The sequence below is a fragment of the Oncorhynchus gorbuscha genome, unplaced genomic scaffold (genome assembly GCF_021184085.1).
Source record: "Oncorhynchus gorbuscha isolate QuinsamMale2020 ecotype Even-year unplaced genomic scaffold, OgorEven_v1.0 Un_scaffold_979, whole genome shotgun sequence".
Lineage (NCBI taxonomy): Eukaryota > Metazoa > Chordata > Actinopteri > Salmoniformes > Salmonidae > Oncorhynchus > Oncorhynchus gorbuscha.
The window spans coordinates 197,501-225,000 of NW_025745902.1; the positions used below are offsets into that span (position 1 = coordinate 197,501).

General features: G+C 45.4%; 1 protein-coding gene across 1 annotated transcript in view; it reads right to left on the reverse strand.

Annotated features, from left to right (window-relative positions):
- The window catches only part of LOC124020899 (A-kinase anchor protein 13-like), a 53,765-nt gene that overhangs the window by 4,567 nt on the left and 21,698 nt on the right, over positions 1 to 27,500 (reverse strand). The window contains 10 exon segments of the mRNA XM_046336200.1: positions 3,109 to 3,191; positions 3,480 to 3,661; positions 10,234 to 10,310; positions 10,680 to 10,854; positions 11,209 to 11,285; positions 15,345 to 15,462; positions 15,606 to 15,731; positions 19,119 to 19,369; positions 23,023 to 23,142; positions 23,145 to 23,168. Coding sequence (XP_046192156.1) covers positions 3,109 to 3,191; positions 3,480 to 3,661; positions 10,234 to 10,310; positions 10,680 to 10,854; positions 11,209 to 11,285; positions 15,345 to 15,462; positions 15,606 to 15,731; positions 19,119 to 19,369; positions 23,023 to 23,142; positions 23,145 to 23,168 — 1,233 coding nt within the window.

Genomic DNA, 27,500 nt, shown 5'->3' on the forward strand with positions numbered 1-27,500 from the left:
AAAATAGTAAATAATAGTTATTGTTTTCTTTTAAGAGGAGTACAACAGGGCTGTCCGATGTCTCCATATCTATTTATTATGGCCATTGAAATGCTGGCTATTAAAATTAGACCCAACAAGAACATCAAGGAGTTAGAAATCCAGGGATTAAAAACTCTGTCAGAGTGACCATTGGGTTTTTGGTCACCTCCTGACCAAGGTACTTCTCCCCAGAATGCTTAGTTTGGCCGGGCGGCCAACTCTAGGAAGAGTCTTGGTGGTTCCAAACTTCTTCCATTTAAGAATGATGGAGGCACCGTGTTCTTAGGGACCTTCAATGTTGCAGACATTTTCTGGCACCCTTCCCAAGATCTGTGCCTTGACACAATCCTGTCTCGGTGCTCTACGGACAATTCCTTCGACCTCATTGCTTGGTTTTTGCTCTGACATGCACTGTCAACTGTGGGACTTTATATCGACAGGTGTGTGCCTTTCCAAATCATGTTCAGTCAATTAAATTTACCACAGGTGGACTCCAGTCAAGCTGTAGAAACATCTCAAGGATGATCAATGGAAACAGGATGGACCTGAGCTCAATTTCAAGTCTCATAGCAAAGGGACCGAATACTTACGCAAATAAGGTGTCTGTTTTTTTAAATAAATTTGTAAACATTTATAATAAATAATAATAATAATAATAAATGCCATTTAGCAGACGCTTTTATCCAAAGCGACTTACAGTCATGTGTGCATACATTCTACATATGGGTGGTCCCAGGAATCGAACCCACTACCCTGGCGTTACAAGCGCCATGCTCCAACTGAGCTACAGAAGGACCAAAGCCAACTGAGCTACAGAAGGACCAAAGCAAAAACTTGTTTTTGCTTTGTCATTACAGGGTATTGCGACGTCATTACAGGGTATTGCGATGTCATTACAGGGTATTGTGATGTCATTACAGGGTATTGTGATGTCATTACAGGGTATTGTGATGTCATTACAGGGTATTGTGACGTCATTACACGGTATTGTGATGTCATTACAGGGTGTTGTGATGTCATTACAGGGTATTGTGTGTAGATTGATCAGGGAAAAAAACATTAATCAATTTTAGAATAAGTAACACAATTAGGAGAAAATGAAGGGGTACGAATGCTCTGTATAAATTACAGTTAAACCCCAAATGTAATGTTATCCTGTACATTTGGACAGCTGTGCCATACAGGTTGCAAAATAAATGGGAAGAGATTTCCGATGTACCGATTCCATGGCACATGGTGTACGAACTGACAAAAAAAACACTTTGAGTTTTTGCCACCAACAGAATGCAACATATAATGGCACGCCCTGATCTGTTTCACCTGTCCCTGTAATTGTCTCCACCCCTCCAGGTGTCGCTTATTTTCCCCAGTGTATTTATCCCTGTGTTTCCTGTCTCTCTGTGCCAGTTCGTCTTGTATGTTTCTCCAAGTCAACCAGCGTTTTTCCCGTTCTCCTGATTTTTGCGTTCTCCTGTTTCTAGTCCTCCCGGTTTTGACTCTTGCCTGTTTCTGGACTCTGTACCCGCCTGCCTGACCATTCTGCCTGCCTTGACCACGAGCCTGTCTGCCACTGACCATTCTGTACCCTCCTGCCTGACCATTCTGCCTCTGCCACTCTGTACCCGCCTTGACCATTCTGCCTGCCTTGACCACGAGCCTGTCTGCCACTCTGTACCCTCCTGCCTGACCATTCTGCCTGCCTTGACCACGAGCCTGTCTGCCACTCTGTACCCTCCTGCCTGACCATTCTGCCTGCCTTGACCACGAGCCTGTCTACCACTCTGTACCTCCTGGACTCTGATCTGGTTTTGACCTTATGCCTGACCATTCTGCCTGCCTTGACCACGAGCCTGTCTGCCACTCTGTACCTCCTGGACTCTGATCTGGTTTTGACCTTATGCCTGACCATTCTGCCTGCCTTGACCTCGAGCCTGTCTGCTACTCTGTACCTCCTGGACTCTGATCTGGTTTTGACCTTATGCCTGTCCACGACCTTTCTCTTACCTTCCCCTTTGGATTAATAAACATTGTAAGACTCTCACCTTGTGCCTTGATGTATAAGGGTCATTCAACAATCTTAGCTTTGTAGATTTTGTTGCTAAGAGACAGAAACACTAGATAATTCATTATGGTAGCTTGTTTCTGGTCACAGGTTCAGTAATGATAAAAAAAATAATCACAATATTCACTTAATAAAACAAATCTTACAAATAACAGTGTTTGGAAAGCCATACACAATCAATCAATATCATAGTAAGGTTGTAATCTTCAGCTCTGTGGATAATATGCAATTAGAAAGGGTTAAAAAAAGGATGTAAAACATTTGAAAAATATATGGCACATTGAAACCAAACAAAGGTGGTCTGTGGTGATAGGTGGGATGGGCTGAGAGTTGCTGAGGGGGTCTGGTGATAGGTGGGAGGGTCTGTGGTGATAGGTGGGATGAGTTGCTGAGGGGGGTCTGGAAGGAGGGGGTCTGTGGTGATAGGTGGGATGGGCTGAGAGTTGCTGAGGGTCTATGGTGATAGGTGGATGGGCTGAGAGGGTCTGGGATGGGCTGAGTTGCTGAGGGGGTCTATGGTGATAGGTGGGATGGGCTGAGAGTTGCTGAGGGGGTCTGTGGTGATAGGTGGGATGGGCTGAGAGTTGCTGAGGGGGTCTGTGGTGATAGGTGGGATGGGCTGAGAGTTGCTGAGGGGGTCTATGGTGATAGGATGGGATGAGAGTTGCTGAGGGGGTCTGTGGTGATAGGTGGGATGGGCTGAGAGGGTCTATGGTGATAGGTGGGATGGGCTGAGAGGGTCTATGGTGATAGGTGGGATGGGCTAGGGTCTATGGTGTAGGTGGGATGGGCTGAGGGTCTGTGGTTATAGTTGGGATGGGCTGCTGAGGGGGTCTATGGTGATAGGAGGGATGGCTGAGAGTTGCTGAGAGGGTCTGTGGTTATAGTTGGGATGGGCTGAGTGTGGCTGAGAGGGTCTATGGTGATAGGAGGGATGGGCTGAGAGTTGCTGAGAGGGTCTATGGTGATAGTTGGGATGGCTGAGAGTGGCTGAAGGGGGTCTATGGTCAAGGGAGTCTCCTCACCTCTCATCTCCTTAGCTTTGGTCTCCAGCAGTCTCTTGTCCTCCTCTGTTTCACTGGGGTTCTCCTCATCCTCATCTTTCTCTCTGTAAAGCAACATCATTAGTACAAACCACTCCCATTTCCAGTCATTCACATGTCCTCTTAGCATCCTATAGAATCCCGTTGACAGTGCTAGTCTTCTCCTTACTGCTGAGAAAGCCTAGGATAGAGTAGCCTACAGTGGCAGCCTGCCCATGAGGTGATGAAGCCAGACAGAGAACATTCAATACTCCAATAGAGCATTACAACATATTGTACATCCCTCCATCCCTAGGTACAGAATGGTAGCACATTCTCTCTCTCTCTCTCCATGGTTCGGAGTTCAGACTCACATGGACTGCATGGCCTCCTGTATGATTTGCATCCAGGTGTTGCGTTCCTCCTTGGTTGCAGTGTGTACCTCCACCATCTCTGGTTTCTCCGTCCCTGCTGTTATCAGGAAGAGACCCTTCTCCTCGTTAGCCACCTCTCTAACGATCAGCTTCTGGAGGGAGAGGACCGTGGAGCGCTGGTCCTACGGGGCGATGGAAGAGAGGGAGGGATGATTAAAGGATGGATTAAAGGCAGGAAGAGGGAGAGTGAGGCAGAGAGAGAAGAAGAGAGGGGAGAGAGAAGAGGAGAGGGAGAGAGAAGAAAGGGAGAAAGAGAAAGAGAGAGAGAGAGAGAGGGGAGAGAGGTGACATGGAGAGAGAGGGGGGATAGAGAGGAGAGAGAGAGTGATAGATAAGAGAGAGGGATAGAGGGGAGAGAGATGAGAGAGAGTGATAGATGGGAGAGAGAGAGATTAAGAGAGAGAGGGATAGAGGGGAGAGAGAGAATAAGAGAGAGATGGATAGAGGGGAGAGAGAGAATAAGAGAGAGAGATGGATAGAGGGGAGAGAGAGAATAAGAGAGAGAGGGATAGAGGGGAGAGAGATGAGAGAGAGTGATAGAGGGGAGAGAGAGAATAAGAGAGAGAGATGGATAGAGGGGAGAGAGAGAATAAGAGAGAGAGGGATAGAGGGGAGAGAGATGAGAGAGAGTGATAGATGGGAGAGAGAGAGATTAAGAGAGAGAGGGATAGAGGGGAGAGAGAATAAGAGAGAGAGAGAGAGAGGGGAGAGAGAGAATAAGAAGAGAGATGGATGAGGGGAGAGAGAGAATACAGAGAGATGGATAGAAGAGAGCAGAGAGAATCTTAGAGGGAGAGAGAGAATAAGAGAGAGAGATGGATAGAGGAGAGAGAGAGAATAAGAGAGAGAGATGAAGGGAGGGAAATGGGTGGGACAGAAAGAGGTAGAATGAGAGAGGGAGATGGAAAGGGAGCGAGAGAGAGAGAGATTAAGAGAGAGAGGGATAGAGGGGAGAGAGAGAGATTAAGAGAGAGAGGGATAGAGGGGAGAGAGAGAGATTAAGAGAGAGAGGGATAGAGGGGAGAGAGAGATTAAGCCTTATATGAAAGTCTACATAATATCATCCACCTTGCCATGCAGCTCAGTGTCCATGTCTGAATCACCTCTCTGGTTATTCTCTGGGCATCAATATTGCTTAGTCATTGAGCTATTGAGTTATATGCAAATCAAAGTTTATTTGTCACGTTTACAGAATACAGCTGGTGTAAACAGTACAATGAAAGGTTTAATTGCAAACTCTTCCTCAACAATGCCGAATTCAATGTACGTTCACTTGAGTTAAGCAACAAATGTTATTTACCACAGCCTCAAAGTCACACCATCTGGACTTGGTGCCGGTGTGCTGTGTGATGCTACTTGGCTACCAGCCAAACCTTTCGCTTGGACTTTAAATAACCATTTAATCAAAATCTGCATTAAACACATTTACCAACGTCTCAGGTTTTTCCTCGCTAGACCTTTTTCATTTAACTTTTTCACCCCGGACACTTTATCTAGATGTGGTTCTACAGGACCTCCACCAGCCAACCAGTAGTAACATTAACATGATGCTTTATCTAGACGTGGTTCTACAGGACCTCCACCAGCCAACCAGTAGTAACATTAACATGATGCTTTATCTGGACGTGGTTCATCAGGACCTCCACCAGCCAACCAGTAGTAACATTAACATGATGCTTTATCTAGACGTGGTTCTACAGGACCTCCACCAGCCAACCAGTAGTAACATTAACATGATGCTTTATCATTAACATGATGCTTTATCTGGACGTGGTTCATCAGGACCTCCACCAGCCAACCAGTAGTAACATTAACATGATGCTTTATCTGGACGTGGTTCTACAGGACCTCCACCAGCCAACCAGTAGTAACATTAACATGGTGGTTCATCAGGACCTCCACCAGCCAACCAGTAGTAACATTAACATGGTGGTTCATCAGGACCTCCACCAGCCAACCAGTAGTAACATTAACATGATGCTTTATCTGGGCGTGGTTCATCAGGACCTCCACCAGCCAACCAGTAGTAACATTAACATGATGCTTTATCTGGACGTGGTTCATCAGGACCTCCACCAGCCAACCAGTAGTAACATTAACATGATGCTTTATCTGGACGTGGTTCATCAGGACCTCCACCAGCCAACCAGTAGTAACATTAACATGATGCTTTATCTGGACGTGGTTCTACAGGACCTCCACCAGCCAACCAGTAGTAACATTAACATGATGCTTTATCTGGACGTGGTTCATCAGGACCTCCACCAGCCAACCAGTAGTAACATTAACATGATGCTTTATCTGGACCTGGTTCATCAGGACCTCCACCAGCCGAAGATAAGTATGTTATCCAGATACTGACTGTTAACACTTGGTGGTCTATAGGAGCTTCCCACCAGAATGGGCTTTAGATGAGGCAGATGAACCTGTAGCCATATTACTTAAACAGTATTGATGATTGATTTCATGATTGATTTCATGATTGATTTCATTAACCAGTTAGGGCTAGGCAGAATTACTGCCCCCTTTGGAGGAATTGCGTGCCCATAGTAAACAGAAAATCTGTCCAAAATTGCTAATATATGCATATAATAATTATTATTGAATAGAAAACACTCTAAAGCTTCTGAAACCGTTCAAATTATGTCTGTATGTAAAGCAGAACTCTCAGGGCAGCCATTCTCCCAAACTCTCTCTGTCAGCAGTGAAGTTGGGCCAACTTTGACGTCATCGCCCCCACCCTTCCCAACCAGCTACGGATCTGGGAACAGTTTGTATGTCTTCAGCGAGGTGTCTCCTTTCAATAGGGCATTTCATTGTGAAAATCGCTCGCTCTCTCACCCTTTGGCGGGCTAAAACATTCGGGTCACGCGAAAATACATGCACTCTCATGCGCACGTCGCGTCTGGAGATCCCTTTGTTCCAGGAATCGTTACACGATGTGAGTTTTGCTGTTCGAGTTGAGAATTGTTTTGCACGTTTAGAAACATCCTAAAGCTTGATTCTGCACTTAGTTTGACCAGTTTAGTCGACATATAATATGTAATTTTGAAGTTTTGATTGGCAACTCCTGGAATTTTGGCTGCATTTCAGCCGGAATTTGTCGCGTTTGATAACCCAAAGACGCAGACTTGAAAGCCAAACGCTGTTTTTGGTAAGTATGACTCCTTGCACGACTTCTGATCGAAGACCATCAAAGGTAAGGGAATATTTATGTGGTAAGTTTGTGTTTCTGTTGACTCCAACATAGCGGAGAAATATTGCTAATGTCTGAGCGCCGTCTCAGATTATTGTCTAGTAAACGAATTCTGTAACGTTAAAAATAAATGTAACACAGCGGGTGCATTAAGAAGCAGTGTATCTTTCTAACTGTATGTAGAACATGTATATTTAGTCAAAGTTTATGATGTGTATTGCTGTTATCTGGTGGAGTTATCATCATTTCTCCGGACATTTTAGTAGCCTTTTTTGAACATGTCGTCATTGTAAACAGAGATTTATGGATATAAATGGCATATTATTGAAAAAAAACATAAATGTACTGTGTAACATGTCCTATTACTGTCGTCTGATGAAGATTTTCAAAAGGTTAGTGAATTATTTTTCTTTTAATCCTGCGTTTGTGATTACATATTTTGTTTGACAAAATGGCTATTTAAATTAGCTGTGTCTTTGCTGGTGGTTTGACATAAATATGTGCTATGTTTTCGTCGTACAACATTTTAGAAATCTGACTTTCTGGGTAGATGAACAAGGTGTTTATCTTTCATTTGAGCTATTGGACTTGTTAATGTGTGGTTAAATATTTCTAAGAATATTTTTGCATTCTTTTGAGTTGAGTGTGGGGGAGGGGGTGCCCTTGGGGAACGTGATGTCTTTAACCTTGTTTACTTAAGCTACATATGTTAACGTGGGCTATTTTTAACACTTTTCTGGGATGCTTGATTGTTTTTCTTGCTTTACTGGGAAGCTTCGTAGAGGTAGACATGCTCGGGTTATTTTTATTAGTGCAGGGTGAGATGCACACAGTAGACTTCCTGCTAGGGCACACCGCCTCAGTGCTAACAGTTGAACTCTGGTTCATAGGCATATGATTACTGCCTACAATAGCTGTAGGATCAGCAGAGACATTCAGGGTAGTTAGACGGACATACATTAGGTTATTTACATTGTGTCTTCCAACACCCCTGGGATCATGTACATTTGCTGAAGCATTATGACAACTCAGCGTCACAATGGTTGGGATTCAAAGAGCTGGGCTCGGGTCATTGATAAGTCATTGTCTAAGTGTAGGGTTGTTATCCACTATGTTAGGAGGTCACCAAGCGCAACATCAGTGTGTTGTTAGGTTCTTGTTTTTTCAGAGTAAGTAACTCACGGACACTAGAGAAGATAGAAGATTGGTTAATTCTTCCCAAAGGATCTGTACAGTAATTCAGACAACCCAACATTTCTCCCATCACAGGTATATATATATTCCACTTAAGACACTTCTCCTTCTCTCCAATCCTTACATCTTATGGTTCCACCGGAAGTAGTAAACCTTTGTTACTCCATTCAGGGGATCTGACCTCACCTCCTGACCTCAACCCCTCCTTCACCTCGTCCACAGATGTCCATCTGCCTCCCCTTTGATCTCCTCCCGTCCACCCAGTACATTCCACAGCCAGAGATCTGTCTTTCTACAGATCTCACTCCTTAATATACTATGCGTCTGATCTATCATGTCTTTAATATCTCAATGTTCAGAATATTGAATCCAACAGTGTAAATCAGCTAGAAAGATGTGTCGGAATCGAGTAATTGTCTCTGGCCCCCTCCCAGTTAGGGGGAGTGATGAGCTATACAGCAGAGTCTCACAACTCAATTGCTGGTTGAGAACTGTTTTCTGTCCCTCCCAAAAGATAGACTTTGTAGATAATTGGCCCTCTTTTTGGTACTCTCCCTCACCCGAGCCTGGCCCGCTGAGGAGTGACGGACTCCATCCTAGCTGGAAGGATGCTCTCATCTTATCTGTCAGCATAGACAGGCTCTAAATCCTCTAGCGCCGCAATGAAATAGGGTGCAGGCCAGGCAGCAGGCTGTTAGCCAAGCAACAGGCTGTTACCCAGCCTGCCAGCATAGTGGAGTCTGCCACTAGCACCATCAGTATAGTCAGCTATTTTTGACTCTCTCTCTCTAACGCACCTGCTGTCTCGACCTCTGATTGCTCGGCTATGAAAAGCCAACTGACATTTACTCCTGAGATACTGACCTGTTTCTCCCTCTACAACCACTGTGATTATTATTATTTAACTCTGCTGGTCATCTATGAACGTCTGAACATCTTGAATAACAATCTGGCCTTTATGGACATGTACTTTCATACTGTAAACCTCCACCCGGTACAGCCAGAGGAGGACTGGCCACCCCTCGGAGGCTGGTTCCTCTCTGGGTTTCTTCCTAGGCTCCTGGCTTTCTAGGGAGTTTTGTCCTAGCCACCGTGCTTCTACATCTGCATTGTTTGCTGGGGTTTTAGGCTGGGTTTCTGTACAGCACTTTGAGACATCTGCTGATGTTAAAAAGGGCTTCGTAAATATATTTAATTGATTGATGAATGAACATAATACTGGAGATTGCAACGATGATTAACAATTTTGTTTGTCCAAAAACATCCAATTGATGTACAGATCAATTTATTTAAACTATCCTGCTGTCCATCTACCAACATGTTACAATGTATTTCCATGGTGAACATGCTTATTATTCCCCAACCAAGGACTTCTCTAAATTACTGGCTGTTGGGCCCAATACAACCTACCCATAACCCAGCCAAGGACTTCCCTAAATTACTGGCTGTTGGGCCCAATACAACCTACCCATAACCCAGCCAAGGACTTCCCTAAATTACTGTTTGTTGGGCCCAATACAACCTACCCATAACCCAGCCAAGGACTTCACTAAATTACTGGCTGTTGGGCCCAATACAACCTACCCATAACCCGGCCAAGGACGTCCCTAAATTACTGTCTGTTGGGCCCAATACAACCTACCCATAACCCAGCCAAGGACTTCCCTAAATTACTGTCTGTTGGGCCCAATACAACCTACCCATAACCCAGCCAAGGACTTCCCTAAATTACTGGCTCTTGGGCCAAATACAACCTACCTATAACCCAACCAAGGACTTCCCTAAATTACTGGCTCTTGGGCCCAATACAACCTACCCATAACCAAACATATCCCATTGAGCTGTAATTTCTGCAAGAAAAACAGCATAATTGCCGGATCAGATGTCAGGAGGCTTAGACCCATTATTATTACTGAATATACCCATTATTATTACTGAATAGACCCATTATTATTACTGAATAGACCCATTATTATTACTGACCCATTATTAATACTGAATAGACCCATTATTATTACTGAATAGACCCATTATTATTACTGAATAGACCCATTATTATTACTGAATAGACCCATTATTATTACTGAATAGACCCATTATTATTACTGAATAGACCCATTATTATTACTGAGTGGGAAGATCAACCAATCACATTCCAGAGATATAATTATGTAATTCTGATGATTGTAAGGTACTCTGGATAAGAGTGTCTGCTAAATGACTTGATTGTAATGGAAAAATTGACTAAACCAATAAGATGCCAAAGAGATATTTACATATTTCTGGTCTTAACCAATCACCTACCAGAGAGGCAAAGACGAATTTTTGGTCTTTCTCCTGTAGGAAGACGACAATATCAGAGAGAAGGATGGCCGTTACATCTAGAGAGAGGAGACCAGAGGTTAGAGGTCAGGGTTAGATATCAGAGAGAAGCATGGCCGTTACATATAGAGAGAGGAGACCAGAGGTTAGAGGTCAGGGTTAGATATCAGAGAGAGGAGACCAGAGGTTAGAGGTCAGGGTTAGATATCAGAGAGAAGCATGGCTGTTACATATAGAGAGAGGAGACCAGAGGTTAGAGGTCAGGGTTAGATATCAGAGAGAAGCATGGCTGTTACATATAGAGAGGAGACCAGAGGTTAGAGGTCAGGGTGAGATATCAGAGAGAAGCAAGGCTGTTACATATAGAGAGAGGAGACCAGAGGTTAGAGGTCAGGGTTAGATATCAGTGATATTGGTGTCCTTCTCACCCTTGAGTTTCCCCTGTGAGTTCTTCAGCTGCAGAGGTCCATCATACAGCAATCTTCTCCCTCTGAGCAGGTCCTCTCTAGCAAACATCTGACCGCTCTTCATCCTCATTATGGACTTGCTGTCTGTTCGGCTGTAGATGTCCTTCAGCCTCCTCTTCTTCTCATGCTCGTTCACCTAGCAACATGACATTTATTACCATAGGTCAGTTCACCTAGCAACATGACAATTATTATCATAGGTCAGTTCACCTAGCAACATGACAATTATTACCATAGGTCAGTTCACCTAGCAACATGACAATTATTATCATAGGTCAGTTCACCTAGCAACATGACAATTATTACCATAGGTCAGTTCACCTAGCAACATGACAATTATTAGGTCAGTTCACCTAGCAACATGACAATTATTCATAGGTCAGTTCACCTAGCAACATGACAATTATTATCATAGGTCAGTTCACCTATTATTAGTACATTATTATCACATTTCAGTTGACCTAATATGAATAAATTATTATTATATTACCTTGCTGTCCACTGCAGTGATGACCTCCTTGACCTTGTATAGAGCATCACTCAGGTCCCCATGGTCTTCCTCATTCTCTGTGGGGAGAGGATGGTCAAAGCACACACACACACACACACACACACACACACACACACACACACACACACACACACACACACACACACACACACACACACACACACACACACACACACACACACACACACACACACACACACACACACACACACACACACACACACACACACACACGAATGACAGAAAGAGACAAACAAGGTTAATGTCATTCTAGATGAAGCTCCACCATGTGGTCAGTATAACAGACAGTCTCCTCCTCCTCCTCCTCCTCCTCCTCCTCTCTTCTTTCTCGATGAAGCTCCACCATTTGGTCAGTATAACAGACAGACAGTCTCCTCCTCCTCCTCCTCCTCTCTTCCTCCTCCTCCCTTCATTCTAGATGAAGCTCCACCATGTGGTCAGTATAACAGACAGTCTCCTCCTCCTCCTCCTCCTCCTCCTCCTCCTCCTCCTCCTCCTCATTCTAGATGAAGCTCCACCATATGGTCAGTATAACAGACAGTCTCTTCGTCGTCCTCCTCCTCCTCCTCCTCCTCTCTTCATTCTAGATGAAACTCCACCATGTGGTCAGTATAACAGCCAGACTCCTCCTCCTCCTCCTCCTCCTCCTCTCTTCATTCTAGATGAAGCTCCACCATATGGTCAGTATAACAGACAGTCTCTTCCTCCTCCTCCTCCTCCTCCTCCTCCTCCTCTCTTCATTGTAGATGAAGCTCCACCATGTGGTCAGTAGAACAGACAGTCTCCTCGACCTCCTCCTCCTCCCCTCCTCCTCCCTCCTCCTCCTCCTCCTCCTCCTCCTCCTCCCCTCCTCCTCCTCCTCCTCCTCCTCCTCCTCCTCCTCCTCCTCCTCCTCTCTTCATTCTAGATGAAGCTCCACCATATGGTCAGTATAACAGACAGTCTCCTCCTCCTCCTCCTCCTCTCTTCATTCTAGATGAAGCTCCACCATATGGTCAGTATAACAGACAGTATCCTCCTCCTCCTCCTCCTCCTCTCTTCATTATAGATGAAGCTCCACTATGTGGTCAGTATAACAGACAGTCTCCTCCTCCTCCTCCTCCTCTCTTCATTCAAACTGGCAGGAGAACTCCTCTAAAAGCACCGCTAAGAAGGACTAGCACCCTATTCCAAATATATAGTGCACTACATTTCACCAGGGCCAGGTATTCACACCCCTTGCCTTATTCCACATTTTATTTTATTACATCTTGAATTAAAAAATAATTCATTTCGATATTTTTTGTCAATGGCCTACACACAATACACCATAATGTCAAATTCAAATCATAATATAATATAATATATGCCATTTAGCAGACGCTTTTATCCAAAGCGACTTACAGTCATGGGTGCATACATTCTACGTATGGGTGGTCCCGGGATTGAACCCACTACCCTGGCGTTACAAGCGCCATGCTCTACCAACTGAGCTACAGAAGGACCAAATCATGTTTTTTAGAAATGAATTAAACATGAAAAGCTGAAAAGAATTAAGTCAATAAGTATTCAACCTCTTTGTAAGAAATGTATTATCAAGTCACATAATAAGGGTCATGGACTCACTCTGTGTGCTTTAATAACAGTGTTTATCATGATTTTGACTACCCCGCACATTAAATTATCTATATGGTCCCTCAGTCGAGAAGTGAATTTCAAACATAGATTCAACCACAAAGACCAAGGAGGTGTTCCACTGCCTTGTGAAGAAGGGCACCTATTGGTAGATGGGTAAAAATCTAAAAGCAGACATTGAATATCCCTTTGTGAAGTTACTAATTACACTTTGGATGGTGTATCAATACACCCAGTCGCTACAAAGATACAGGCGTCCTTCCTAACTCAGTTACCGGAGAGGAAGGAAACTGCTCAGGGATTTCACCATGAGGCTTACAAGTTACAAAGTTGAATAGTTGTGATAGGAGAAAACTGAGGATGGATCAACAACATTGTAGTTACTCCACAATACTAACTAACCTAAATGCATCCTGGTTGTTGAATAGTTGTGAGAGGAGAAAACTGAGGATGGATCAATAACACAATACTAACCTAAATGCATCCTGGTTGTTGAATGGTTGTGAGAGGAGAACACTGAGGATGGATCAACAACATTGTAGTTACTCCACAATACTAACCTACATGCATCCTGTTTACAACAAGCCACTTACGTAATACAGCAAACCATGTGTCAAAGAACGAATATTTTTCTCTTGAATACAAAATGTTATGTTTGGGGCAAATCCAACACAACACTGAGTACCACTTCCTATGTTCAAACATAGTGGTGACTGCATCATGTTATGACTATGCTTGTTATCGGCAAGGACTACAGAGTGTTTTAAGGATAAAAAGAAACGGAATACAGCTATAAACACAGACAATATCCGAGAGGAAAACCTGGTTCAGTCTGCTTTCCAGCAGACACTAGGAGACAAATGAACATTTCAACAGGACAACAACCTAAAACACAAGGCCAAATACTGTATACACTGGAGTTGCTCACCAAAAAGGCATTGAATGTTCCTGACCGGCCTTGTTACAGTTTTGACTTATATCGGCTCTTAGAGACTAACCCAGAAAGACTCTCAGCTCTTAGAGACTAACCCAGAAAGACTCTCAGCTCTTAGAGACTTACCTAGAAATACTCTCAGCTCTTAGAGACTAACCCCAGAAAGACTCTCAGCTCTTAGAGACTAACCCAGAAAGACTCCCAGCTCTTAGAGACTAACCCAGAAAGACTCTCAGCTCTTAGAGACTGACCCATAAATACTCTCAGCTCTTAGAGACTGACCCAGAAAGACTCTCAGCTCTTAGAGACTAACCCAGAAAGACTCTCAGCTCTTAAAGACTGACCCAGAAAGACGCTCAGCTCTTAGAGACTGACCCAGAAAGACTCTCAGCTCTTAGAGACTGACCCAGAAAGACTCTCAGCTCTTAGAGACTAACCCAGAAATACTCTCAGCTCTTAGAGACTTACCCAGAAAGACTCCCAGCTCTTAGAGACTAACCCAGAAAGACTCTCAGCTCTTAGAGACTGACCCAGAAAGACTCCCAGCTCTTAGAGACTAACCCAGAAAGACTCTCAGCTCTTAGAGTCTTACCCAGAAAGACTCCCAGCTCTTAGAGACTTACCCAGAAAGACGGTGGGTGGGTATGGGTGTGGGTATGCACCCACCCCTGTTCCCTGTACTCCACCATCAGCTCCTTGGTCTTGCTGATGTTGAGAGAGAGGTTGTTGTCATGGCACCACACTGCCAGTTCTCTGACCTCCTCCCTGTAGTCCAGGACCTGCTCCTTGGTCTTGCTGATGTTGAGAGAGAGGTTGTTGTCATGGCACCACACTCAGTTCTCTGACCTCCTCCCTGTAGTCCAGGACCAGCTCCTTGGTCTTGTTGACGTTGAGAGAGAGGTTGTTGTCATGGCACCACACTGCCAGTTCTCTGACCTCCTCCCTATAAGCTGTCTCGTTGTGGTCGGTGATCTGGCCAACCTCCGTCGTGTCGTCAGCAAACTTGATGATGGAGTTCGAGTCGAGCGTGTCTACATGGCTGTGAGGGGAGTTGAGGATCAGGGTGGCATATGTGTTGTTACCTACCCTTACCATCTGGGGGTGCGGCCCGTCAGGAGGTCCAGGATCCAGTTGCAGAGGGAGGTGTTGAAGTTGGAGTCCTGGGTGTCCGGGATGATGAAGTTGATGTGTGCCTTGACCAGCCTGTGTGTATGTGTGTGTGTGTGTGGTGTGTGTATATACAGAGACCACCTTATCTGTCCAGCAGAGTGCAGGGCAGAGCTGGGGGCAGTGTGTGTGTGTGTGTGTGTGTGTGTGTGTGTGTGTGTGTGTGTGTGTGTGTGTGTGTGTGTGTGTGTGTGTGTGTGTGTGTGTGTGTGTGTGTGTGTGTGTGTGTGTGTGTGTGTGTGTGTGTGTGTGTATACAGAGACCACCTCATCTGTCCAGCAGAGGGCAGAACTGGGGGCAGTGTGTGTATGTGTGTGTATATATACAGAGACCACCTGATCTGTCCAGCAGAGGGCAGAACTGGGGGCAGCAGACAAACCTTTGGTGTGATGTAGTATTCTCTGCATCAGGACGGGGTACTTGGTGATCCTCTGGGTGACTAACAGAATGCATTCTGGGATACCTAGCCTCCGGACGATACTGCTTCTCATCTTCTTCTTAAAAGTCACATAATAGGAAGACAGAATTGATGAGATGCAACAGTTAGATGCCTAGAAACAGAGATGATATGAGATATTGGTTTAGCTGATGTCTAATGATAATGGATGCTGTAAATGAGTAGCGCACGGTAAGTGCTTACCCTGATGAAGGCCTGGAAGCGTTTGTCTTTGGAGTGCAGCTCCTTGTAGATGTTTACGGCCTCGTTGTGGCGGCTGCAGAACTTCCCGTAAACTCTCTTCATAATCGCTGCTTTGGTCCCTGAGAACTGAAAAACAGCAACCAGCATGATATGTGTTACGTTTCCCCTCTTTCTGTGTTGTGGGTTTGTATGTGTGTGTTTCAGGAAAGGGCTTCCTTGGATTCCAAGCAGCTGATTGGTCGGCCCCATTGCTAATTGGCGCTCTGACCCCGCCCTCTCGTCAGGGGATACAGTTGTCTTCAATTACCGACTCTTTCTGCAGCTTTAAAAGCCAGTGTTCCTTTGTTAGGAAAAGAGAGCTTCTTCGTATGTGCTGTGTGGTTGTAGGGTATAAGTTGTATGTGCTGTGTGGTTGTAGGGTATAAGTTGTATGTGCTGTGTGGTTGTAGGGTATAAGTTGTATGTGCTGTGTGGTTGTAGGGTATGTGTATGTGCTGTGTGGTTGTAGGGTATAAGTTGTATGTGCTGTGTGGTTGTAGGGTATAAGTTGTATGTGCTGTAGGGTGGGTATAAGTTGTATGTGCTGTGTGGTTGTAGGGTATAAGTTGTATGTGCTGTGTGGTTGTAGGGTATAAGTTGTATGTGCTGTGTGGTTGTAGGGTATAAGTTGTATGTGCTGTGTGGTTGTAGGGTGGGTATAAGTTGTATGTGCTGTGTGGTTGTAGGGTTGGTATAAGTTGTATGTGCTGTGTGGTTGTAGGGTGGGTATAAGTTGTATGTGCTGTGTGGTTGTAGGGTGGGTATAAGTTGTATGTGCTGTGTGGTTGTAGGGTGGGTATAAGTTGTATGTGCTGTGTGGTTGTAGGGTGGGTATAAGTTGTATGTGCTGTGTGGTTGTAGGGTGGGTATAAGTTGTAGGTGCTGTGTGGTTGTAGGGTTGGTATAAGTTGTATGTGCTGTGTGGTTGTAGGGTGGGTATAAGTTGTAGGTGCTGTGTGGTTGTAGGGTTGGTATAAGTTGTATGTGCTGTGTGGTTGTAGGGTTGGTATAAGTTGTATGTGCTGTGTGGTTGTAGGGTGGGTATAAGTTGTAGGTGCTGTCCTTCCAGCTGAGGGTGGGTATAAGTTGTATCGCTGTGTGGTTGTAGAGGGAAAAACATGCCCTCCTCAACTGTCTCTAGTTGATGTGGTTGTAGAGATACACCAGGACCTCAACTGTCTCTGCTGATGTGGTTATAGAGAGACAACATGCTGTCCTTCCAGGACCTCCTCAACTGTCTCTATGATGTGGTGTAGAGAGACACCAGGACCTCCTCAACTGTCTCTATGATGTGGTATAGAGATACACCAGGACCTCCTCAACTGTCTCTATGATGTGGTATAGAGAGACAACATGCCCTCCTTCCAGGTGGTAACACCAGGACCTCCTCAACAGTCTCTATGATGTGGTGTAGAGAGACACCAGGACCTCCTCAACTGTCTCTATGATGTGGTGGTAGAGAGACAACATGCTCTCCTTCCAGGACCTCCTCAACTGTCTCTATGATGTGGTGTAGAGAGACACCAGGACCTCCTCAGCTGTCTCTATGATGTGGTGTTCTGTGGTGTCTGTTCTGTGGTGTTCAACATGTTCTCTCCTTCCAGGACCTCCTCAACTGTCTCTATGATGTGGTGTATAGTGGACTGTAGTGACCTGTTCTGTGGTGTTCTGACACCAGTGTGGTGTTCTGTTCTATGATGGTGTATAGAGACACCAGGACCTCTGTTCTGTGGTGTTCTGTTCTGTGGTGTTCTGTAGGTCTCTATGATGCTGTCTGGTGTAGTTCTGTGGTGAGACACCAGGACCTCCTCAGCTGTCTCTATGATGTGGTGTAGAGTACACCAGGACCTCCTCAGCTGTCTCTATGATGTGGTATTCATGCACTCCTTCCAGTGTGTGGGTCAATTCTGTCTCTGTTCTGTTCTGTGTGTTCTGTGGTGTTCTGTAGTGTGTGTTCTGTGGTGTGTGGGTGTTTGTAGTGTGTTCTGTTCTGTGGTGTTCTGTTAGTGTGGTGTTCTGTGGTGTAGTGGTGTTCTGTGGTGTTCTGTCTCTGTGGGTGTTCTGTGGTGTTCTGTTCTGTGGTGTTCTGTGGTGAGTGTCTGTGTTCTGTTCTGTGGTGTTCTGTAGTGTGGTGTTCTGTGGTGTTCTGTTCTGTGGTGTTCTGTAGTGTGGTGTTCTGTAGTGTGGTGTTCTGTGGTGTGGTGTGGTGTTCTGTAGTGTGGTGTTCTGTAGTGTGGTGTTCTGTAGTGTGGTGTTCTGTGGTGTTCTGTTCTCTGGTGTGGTGTTCTGTAGTGTGGTGTTCTGTTCTGTGGTGTTCTGTAGTGTGGTGTTCTGTGTGGTGTTCTGTAGTGTGGTGTTCTGTGGTGTTCTGTAGTGTGGTGTTCTGTAGTGTGGTGTTCTGTTGGTGTGGTGTTCTGTAGTGTGGTGTTCTGTTAGTGTGGTGTGGTGTTTCTGTGGTGTTCTGTAGTGTTTCTGTGGTGTTCTGTTCTGTTCGTGTTCTGTGGTGTTCTGTAGTGTGGTGTTCTGTTCTGTGTGGTGTTCTGTAGTGTGGTGTTCTGTGGTGTTCTGTAGTGTGGTGTTCTGTTCTGTGGTGTTCTGTAGTGTGGTGTTCTGTAGTGTGGTGTTCTGTAGTGTGGTGTTCTGTTCTGTGGTGTTGTGTGGTGTGGTGTTCTGTGGTGTTCTGTAGTGTGGTGTTCTGTTCTGTGGTGTTCTGTAGTGTGGTGTTCTGTTCTGTGGTGTTCTGTAGTGTGGTGTTCTGTAGTGTGGTGTTCTGTAGTGTTCTGTGGTGTTCTGTAGTGTGGTGTTCTGTGTGTGGTGTTCTGTGGTGTTCTGTAGTGTGGTGTTCTGTAGTGTGGTGTTCTGTAGTGTGGTGTTCTGTAGTGTGGTGTTCTGTTCTAGTGTGGTGTTCTGTAGTGTGGTGTTCTGTTCTGTGGTGTTCTGTAGTGTGGTGTTCTGTAGTGTGTTCTGTTCTGTGGTGTTCTGTGGTGTTCTGTAGTGTTCTGTGGTGTTCTGTAGTGTGGTGTTCTGTAGTGTGGTGTTCTGTAGTGTTCTGTGGTGTTCTGTTCTGTGGTGTTCTGTAGTGTGGTGTTCTGTAGTGTGGTGTTCTGTAGTGTGGTGTTCTGTGGTGTGGTGTTCTGTGGTGTTCTGTGGTGTAGTGTGGTGTTCTGTGGTGTAGTGTGGTGTTCTGTAGTGTAGTGTGGTGTTCTGTGGTGTAGTGTGGTGTTCTGTGGTGTTCTGTACTGTGGTGTTCTGTACTGTGGTGTTCTGTACTGTGGTGTTCTGTACTGTGGTGTTCTGTGGTGTAGTGTGGTGTTCTGTAGTGTGGTGTTCTGTGGTGTAGTGTGGTGTTCTGTAGTGTAGTGTGGTGTTCTGTAGTGTAGTGTGGTGTTCTGTAGTGTAGTGTGGTGTTCTTTAGTGTGGTGTAGTGTCGTGTTCTGTAGTGTTCTGTAGTGTGGGCTCTCTCCCTCCTCCAACCTGTGTCTCCAGGATGTCTCCTATCTTGTTGATGATGAATCCTCTGTCCTCCCCCTCCAGCTGGCTCTCTCTCTTCCTCTCCATGAGACGTGTCAGGAAGGAGGTGTGGAGGTCCAGGAGCTCCCCCAGGGCAGGGAACAGCCTGTCTACTGTCTGAGGTTCCAGCTGCAGCTCCTTCACAAGACCCTTACTGTACACCTCCATCATGATCAGCAGGGTCCTCACGTGGTGCATCTCTGTCTGCATCAACTCTGGAGGAGGAGAAACAGGGAGGGGTTAAAGGTCAGGAGGGGGAGGTACAGGGAGGGGAGGTACAGGGAGGGGGAGATACAGGGAGGGGTTAAAGGTCAGGAGAGGGAGGTACAGGGAGGGAGAGATACAGGGAGGGGTTAAGGTTAGGAGGGGGAGATACAGGGAGAGAGGGGGTAAAGGTTAGGGGGGAGATACAGGAAGGGGTTAAAGGTTAGGAGGGGGAGAAACAGGGAGGGGTTAAAGGTTAGGAGGGGAGATACAGGGGGGGAGATGCAGGGAGGGGGAGATACAGGGAGGGGTAAAGTTTAGGAGGGGGAGATACAGGGAGGGGAGATGCAGGGAGAGAGGGGTTAAAGGTCAGGGGGAGGTACAGGGAGGGAGAGATACAGGGAGGGTTAAGGTTAGGAGGGGAGATACAGGGAGAGAGGGGGTAAGGTTAGGAGGGAGATACAGGAAGGGGTTAAAGGTTAGGAGGGGAGAAACAGGGAGGGGTTAAAGGTTAGGAGGGAGATACAGGGAGGGGGAGATACAGGGAGAGAGGGGGTAAAGGTTAGGAGGGGGAGATGCAGGGAGAGAGGGGTAAAGGTTAGGAGGGGGAGATGCAGGGAGAGAGGGGGTAAAGGTTAGGCGGGGGAGATGCAGGGAGAGAGGGGTAAAGGTTAGGAGGGAGATACAGGGAGAGAGGGGTAAAGGTTTGGAGGGGGAGATACAGGGAGAGAGGGGTAAAGGTTTGGAGGGGAGATGCAGGGAGAGAGGGGGTAAAGGTTAGGAGGGGGAGATGCAGGGAGAGAGGGGGTAAAGGTTAGGAGGGGGATAAACTTAGGGAGATCAGGGTATGTCCAGCTCTAGATAGAGGGGTAGCAGTGCATTGCAACTCTGGATAGAGGGGTAGTGGTGTGCTGTAACTCTAGATAGAGGCATAGTAGTGCATTGTAACTCTAGATAGAGGCATAGTATTGCAATGTAACTCTAGATAGAGGGGTATTATTGCCTGGTAATTCTAGATAGAGGGGTAGTAGTATGCTGTAACTCTAGATAGAGGGGTAGTAGTATGCTGTAACTCTAGATAGAGGGGTAGTATTGCAATGTAACTCTAGATAGAGGGGTAGTATTGTATTGTAACTCTAAATAGAGGGGTAGTATGCTGTAACTCTAGATAGAGGGGTAGTATTGTATTGTAACTCTAAATAGAGGGTAGTATGCTGTAACTCTAGATAGAGGGGTAGTATTGCATTGTAACTCTAGATAGAGGGTAGTATTGCATTGTAACTCTAGATAGAGGGGTAGTATTGCATTGTAACTCTAGATAGAGGGGTATTGCATTGTAACTCTAAATAGAGGGGTAGTATTGCATTGTAACTCTAGATAGAGGGGTAGTAGTGTATTGTAACTCTAGATAGAGGGGTAGTATTGCATTGTAACTCTAGATAGAGGGGTAGTATTGCATTGTAACTCTAGATAGAGGGTAGTATTGTATTGTAACTCTAGATAGGGGTAGTAGTGCATTGTAACTCTAGATAGAGGGGTAGTAGTGCATTGTAACTCTTGATAGAGGAGTAGTAGTGTATTGTAACTCTAGATAGAGGGGTAGTAGTGCATTGTAACTCTAGATAGAGGGTAGTAGTGCATTGTAACTCTAGATAGAGGGTAGTAGTGCATTGTAACTCTAGATAGAGGGGTAGTAGTGCATTGTAACTCTAGATAGAGGGGTAGTATTGCATTGTAACTCTAGATAGAGGGGTAGTAGTGCATTGTAACTCTAGATAGAGGGGTAGTAGTGCATTGTAACTCTAGATAGAGGGTAGTAGTATTGTAACTCTAGATAGAGGGGTAGTAGTATGCTGTAACTCTAGATAGAGGGGTAGTATATGCATTGTAACTCTAGATAGAGGGGTAGTAGTATGCATTGTAACTCTAGATAGAGGGGTAGTAGTGCATTGTAACTCTAGATAGAGGGGTAGTAGTGCATTGTAACTCTTGATAGAGGAGTAGTAGTGTATTGTAACTCTAGATAGAGGAGTAGTAGTGCATTGTAACTCTAGATAGAGGGGTAGTAGTGTATTGTAACTCTAGATAGAGGGGTAGTAGTGCATTGTAACTCTAGATAGAGGGGTAGTAGTGCATTGTAACTCTAGATAGAGGGGTAGTAGTGCCTTGTAACTCTAGATAGAGGGGTGGTAGTGCATTGTAACTCTAGATAGAGGGGTAGTAGTATGCTGTAACTCTAGAAAGAGGGGTAGTGTATGCTGTAACTCTAGATAGAGAGGTAGTAGTATGCTGCAACTCTAGATAGAGGAGTAGTGCATTGTAACTCTAGATAGAGGGGTAGTAGTGCCTGGTAGCTCTAGATAGAGGGGTGGTAGTGCATTGTAACTCTAGATAGAGGGTAGTAGTATGCTGTAACTCTAGAAAGAGGGTAGTAGTGCTGTAACTCTAGATAGAGGGGTAGTAGTATGCTGTAACTCTAGATAGAGGGGTAGTTGTGTATTGTAACTCTAGATAGAGGGGTAGTAGTGTATTGTAACTCTAGATAGAGGGGTAGTAGTATGCTGTAACTCTAGATAGGGGTAGTAGTGCATTGTAACTCTAGATAGAGGGGTAGTAGTGCATTGTAACTCTTGATAGAGGAGTAGTAGTGTATTGTAACTCTAGATAGAGGTAGTAGTGCATTGTAACTCTAGATAGAGGGGTAGTAGTGTATTGTAACTCTAGAAAGAGGGGTAGTAGTGCCTGGTAACTCTAGATAGAGGGGTAGTAGTGCATTGTAACTCTAGATAGAGGGGTAGTAGTGCCTGGTAACTCTAGATAGAGGGGTAGTAGTGCATTGTAACTCTAGATAGAGGGGTAGTAGTATGCTGTAACTCTAGAAAGAGGGGTAGTGTATGCTGTAACTCTAGATAGAGGGGTAGTAGTATGCTGCAACTCTAGATAGAGGGGTAGTAGTATTGTAACTCTAGATAGAGGGGTAGTAGTGCCTGGTAGCTCTAGATAGAGGGGTGGTAGTGCATTGTAACTCTAGATAGAGGGGTAGTAGTATGTAACTCTAGAAAGAGGGGTAGTGTGTAACTCTAGATAGAGGGGTAGTAGTATGCTGTAACTCTAGATAGAGGGGTAGTTGTGTATTGTAACTCTAGATAGAGGGGTAGTAGTGTATTGTAACTCTAGATAGAGGGGTGGTAGTATGCTGTAACTCTAGATAGAGGGGTAGTAGTGCATTGTAACTCTAGATAGAGGGGTAGTAGTGCCTGGTATAATTCAAGGTAGAGTAGGGTACAGTAGCAGTGGTAGGTACAGTAGCAGTGGTAGGTACAGTAGCAGTGGTAGGTACTGTAGGTACTGTAGCAGTGGTAGGTACTGTAGCAGTGGTAGGTACTGTAGCAGTGGTAGGAACTGTAGCAGTGGTAGGTACAGTAGCAGTGGTAGGTACAGTAGCAGTGGTAGGTACTGTAGCAGTGGTAGGTACTGTAGCAGTGGTAGGTACAGTAGCAGTGGTAGGTACAGTAGCAGTGGTAGGTACAGTAGCAGTGGTAGGTACTGTAGGTACTGTAGCAGTGGTAGGTACTGTAGCAGTGGTAGGTACTGTAGCAGTGGTAGGTACAGTAGCAGTGGTAGGTACAGTAGCAGTGGTAGGTACAGTAGCAGTGGTAGGTACCGTAGATGACCTCCTGTCTCTTGATGACGTCCTTCTTCAGATGTTTGAGGAAGTTGCTGTCCATAACGTTGCTCCAGGAGTCTGCTTCCAGCTCTTTCAGGTCTTCCTCAAACTCCCCATCAGCTGACTGTCAATCATCTCTGTGCCTAGATTATGAAACACAACACTCAGATAGCATTCACAGGTATTTATCTAGACATTATCGTAGACACTATAATCTATAATAATAATATAATTGTGTTTACTATGGACTGTGTGATGATGACTGTGTGGTGATGGTGACTTTGGGTAACGTGTGTGTTTACTATGGACTGGGTGGTGGTGACTGTGGGTAATGTGTGTGTTTACTATGGACTATGTGATGATGACTGTGTGTAACGTGTGTGTGTTTACTATGGACTGTGTGGTGATGGTGACTGTGGGTAATGTGTGTGTTTACTATGGACTATGTGATGATGACTGTGGGTAACGTGTGTGTTTACTATGGACTGTGTGGTGATGGTGACTGTGGGTAATGTGTGTGTTTACTATGGACTATGTGATGGTGACTGTGGGTAATGTGTGTGTTTACTATGGACTGTGTGGTGGTGACTGTGTGGTGATGGTGACTGTGGGTTACGTGTGTGTGTGTGTTTACTATGGACTATGTGATGGTGACTGTGGGTAATGTGTGTGTTTACTATGGACTGTGTGGTGGTGACTGTGGGTAATGTGTGTGTTTACTATGGACTGTGTGGTGGTGACTGGGGGTAACGTGTGTGTTTACTATGGACTGTGTGGTGGTGACTGTGTGGTGGTGACTGTGTGGTGGTGACTGTGTGGTGGTGACTGTGGGTAATGTGTGTGTTTACTATGGACTGTGTGGTGGTGACTGTGTGTGTTTACTATGGACTGTGTGGTGGTGACTGTGGGTAATGTGTGTGTTTACTATGGACTGTGTGATGATGACTGTGGGTAACGTGTGTGTTTACTATGGACTGTGTGGTGGTGACTGTGGGTAATGTGTGTGTTTACTATGGACTGTGTGGTGGTGACTGGGGGTAACGTGTGTGTGTTTACTATGGACTATGTGATGATGACTTTGGGTAACGTGTGTGTTTACTATGGACTGTGTGGTGGTGACTTTGGGTAACGTGTGTGTTTACTATGGACTGTGTGGTGGTGACTGGGGGTAACGTGTGTGTGTTTACTATGGACTATGTGATGACTGTGGGTAACGTGTGTGTTTACTATGGACTATGTGATGATGACTGTGGGTAAATGTGTGTGTTTACTATGGACTGTGTGATGGTGACTGTGGGTAACGTGTGTGTTTACTATGGACTGTGTGGTGGTGACTGTGGGTAACGTGTGTGTTTACTATGGACTATGTGATGGTGACTGTGGGTTACGTGTGTGTGTTTACTATGGACTATGTGATGGTGACTGTGGGTTACGTGTGTGTGTTTACTATGGACTATGTGATGGTGACTGTGTGGTGGTGTGTGTGTGTGTTTACTATGGACTGTGTGGTGGTGACTGTGGGTAACGTGTGTGTGTGTGTGTTTACTATGGACTGTGTGGTGGTGACTGTGGGTAACGTGTGTGTTTACTATGGACTATGTGATGATGACTTTGGGTAACGTGTGTGTTTACTATGGACTGTGTGGTGGTGACTGTGGGTAACGTGTGTGTTTACTATGGACTGTGTGGTGGTGACTGGGGGTAACACGTGTGTGTTTACTATGGACTATGTGATGATGACTGTGGGTAAATGTGTGTGTTTACTATGGACTGTGATGGTGACTGTGGGTGTGTGTGTTTACTATGGACTGTGTGGTGGTGACTACTATGGACTATGTGTGTGGTGTTTACTATGGACTGTGTGATGGTGGTGGGTTACTGTGGGTTGACGTGTGTGTGTTTACGTGTGTGTGTTTACTATGGACTATGTGATGGACTGTGTGGTGGTGACTGGGGGTAACGTGTGTGTGTGTTTACTATGGACTGTGTGGTGGTGACTGTGGGTAACGTGTGTGTGTGTGTTTACTATGGACTGTGTGGTGGTGACTGTGGGTAACGTGTGTGTGTGTTTACTATGGACTGTGTGTGGTGACTGTGGGTAACGTGTGGTGGTGGACTGTGTGGTGGGTGGGGGACGTGTGTGTGTGTTTACTATGGACTGTGTGGTGGTGACTGTGTGGTGGTGACTGTGGTGGTGACTGTGGGTAACGTGTGTTTACTATGGACTGTGTGGTGGTGACTGTGTGGTGGTGACTGTGTGGTGGTGACTGTGTGGTGGTGACTGTTGGTGACTGGGGGTAACGTGTGTGTTTACTATGGACTGTGTGGTGGTGACTGTGTGGTGGTGACTGTGTGGTGGTGACTGGGGGTGTGTGTTTACTATGGACTGTGTGGTGGTGACTGGGGGGTAACGTGTGTGTTTACTATGGACTGTGTGGTGGTGACTGTGTGGTGGTGACTGTGTGGTGGTGACTGTGTGGTGGTGACTGGGGGTAACATGTGTGTTTACTATGGACTGTGTGGTGGTGACTGGGAGTTACGTGTGTGTGTTTACTATGGACTGTGTGGTGGTGACTGGTGGTAACGTGTGTGTTTACTATGGACTGTGTGGTGGTGACTGGGGGTAACGTGTGTGTTTACTATGGACTGTGTGGTGGTGACTGGGGGTAACGTGTGTGTTTACTATCGACCGTGTGGTGGTGACTGGGGGTAACGTGTGTGTTTACTATGGACTGTGTGGTGGTGACTGGGGGTAACGTGTGTGTTTACTATCGACCGTGTGGTGGTGACTGTAGCAGTGTTCTGGTCTAGTCTATAGTAGTGTTGTAGTCCATAATAGTGTTCTGGGCTGGTCTATAGTAGTGGTCTGGTCTATAGTAGTGGTCTGGTCTATAGTAGTGGTCTGGTCTATAGTAGTGGTCTGGTCTATAGTAGTGGTCTGGTCTATAGTAGTGGTCTGGTCTATAGTAGTGGTCTGGTCTATAGTAGTGGTCTGGTCTATAGTAGTGGTCTGGTCTATAGTAGTGGTCTGGTCTATAGTAGTGGTCTGGTCTATAGTAGTGGTCTGGTCTATAGTAGTGGTCTGGTCTATAGTAGTGGTCTGGTCTATAGTAGTGGTCTGGTCTTTGGTAGTGGTAGTGGTCTGGTCTATGGTAGTGGTCTGGTCTATAGTAGTGGTCTGGTCTATAGTAGTGGTCTGGTCTATAGTAGTGGTCTGGTCTATAGTAGTGGTCTGGTCTAAAGTAGTGGTCTGGTCTATAGTAGTGGTCTGGTCTATAGTAGTGGTCTGGTCTATAGTAGTGGTCTGGTCTATAGTAGTGGTCTGGTCTATAGTAGTGGTCTGGTCTATAGTAGTGGTCTGGTCTATAGTAGTGGTCTGGTCTATAGTAGTGGTCTGGTCTATAGTAGTGGTCTGGTCTATAGTAGTGGTCTGGTCTTTGGTAGTGGTCTGGTCTTTGGTAGTGGTCTGGTCTATGGTAGTGGTCTGGTCTATAGTAGTGTTCTGGTCTATAGTAGTATTCTGGTCTGGTCTATAGTAGTGGTCTGGTCTATAGTAGTGGTCTGGTCTATAGTAGTGGTCTGGTCTATAGTAGTGGTCTGGTCTATAGTAGTGGTCTGGTCTATAGTAGTGTTCTGGTCTATAGTAGTGTTCTGGTCTATAGTAGTGTTCTGGTCTATAGTAGTGTTCTGGTCTATAGTAGTGTTCTGGTCTGGTCTATAGTAGTGTTCTGGTCTGGTCTATAGTAGTGGTCTGGTCTATAGTAGTGGTCTGGTCTATAGTAGTGTTCTGGTCTGGTCTATAGTAGTGTTCTGGTCTGGTCTATAGTAGTGGTCTGGTCTATAGTAGTGGTCTGGTCTATAGTAGTGGTCTGGTCTATAGTAGTGGTCTGGTCTATAGTAGTGGTCTGGTCTATAGTAGTGGTCTGGTCTATAGTAGTGGTCTGGTCTATAGTAGTGGTCTGGTCTATAGTAGTGGTCTGGTCTATAGTAGTGGTCTGGTCTATAGTAGTGTTCTGGTCTATAGTAGTGTTCTGGTCTATAGTAGTGGTCTGGTCTATAGTAGTGTTCTGGTCTGGTCTATAGTTGTGTTCTGGTCTATAGTAGTGTTCTGGTCTATAGTAGTGGTCTGGTCTATAGTAGTGTTCTGGTCTATAGTAGTGTTCTGGTCTATAGTAGTGGTCTGGTCTATAGTAGTGGTCTGGTCTATAGTAGTGGTCTGGTCTGGTCTATAGTAGTGTTCTGGTCTGGTCTATAGTAGTGTTCTGGTCTGGTCTATAGTAGTGGTCTGGTCTGGTCTATAGTAGTGGTCTGGTCTGGTCTATAGTAGTGGTCTGGTCTGGTCTATAGTAGTGTTCTGGTCTGGTCTCTAGTAGTGTTCTGGTCTGGTCTATAGTAGTGGTCTGGTCTGGTCTAAAGTAGTGGTCTGGTCTATAGTAGTGTTCTGGTCTATAGTAGTGGTCTGGTCTATAGTAGTG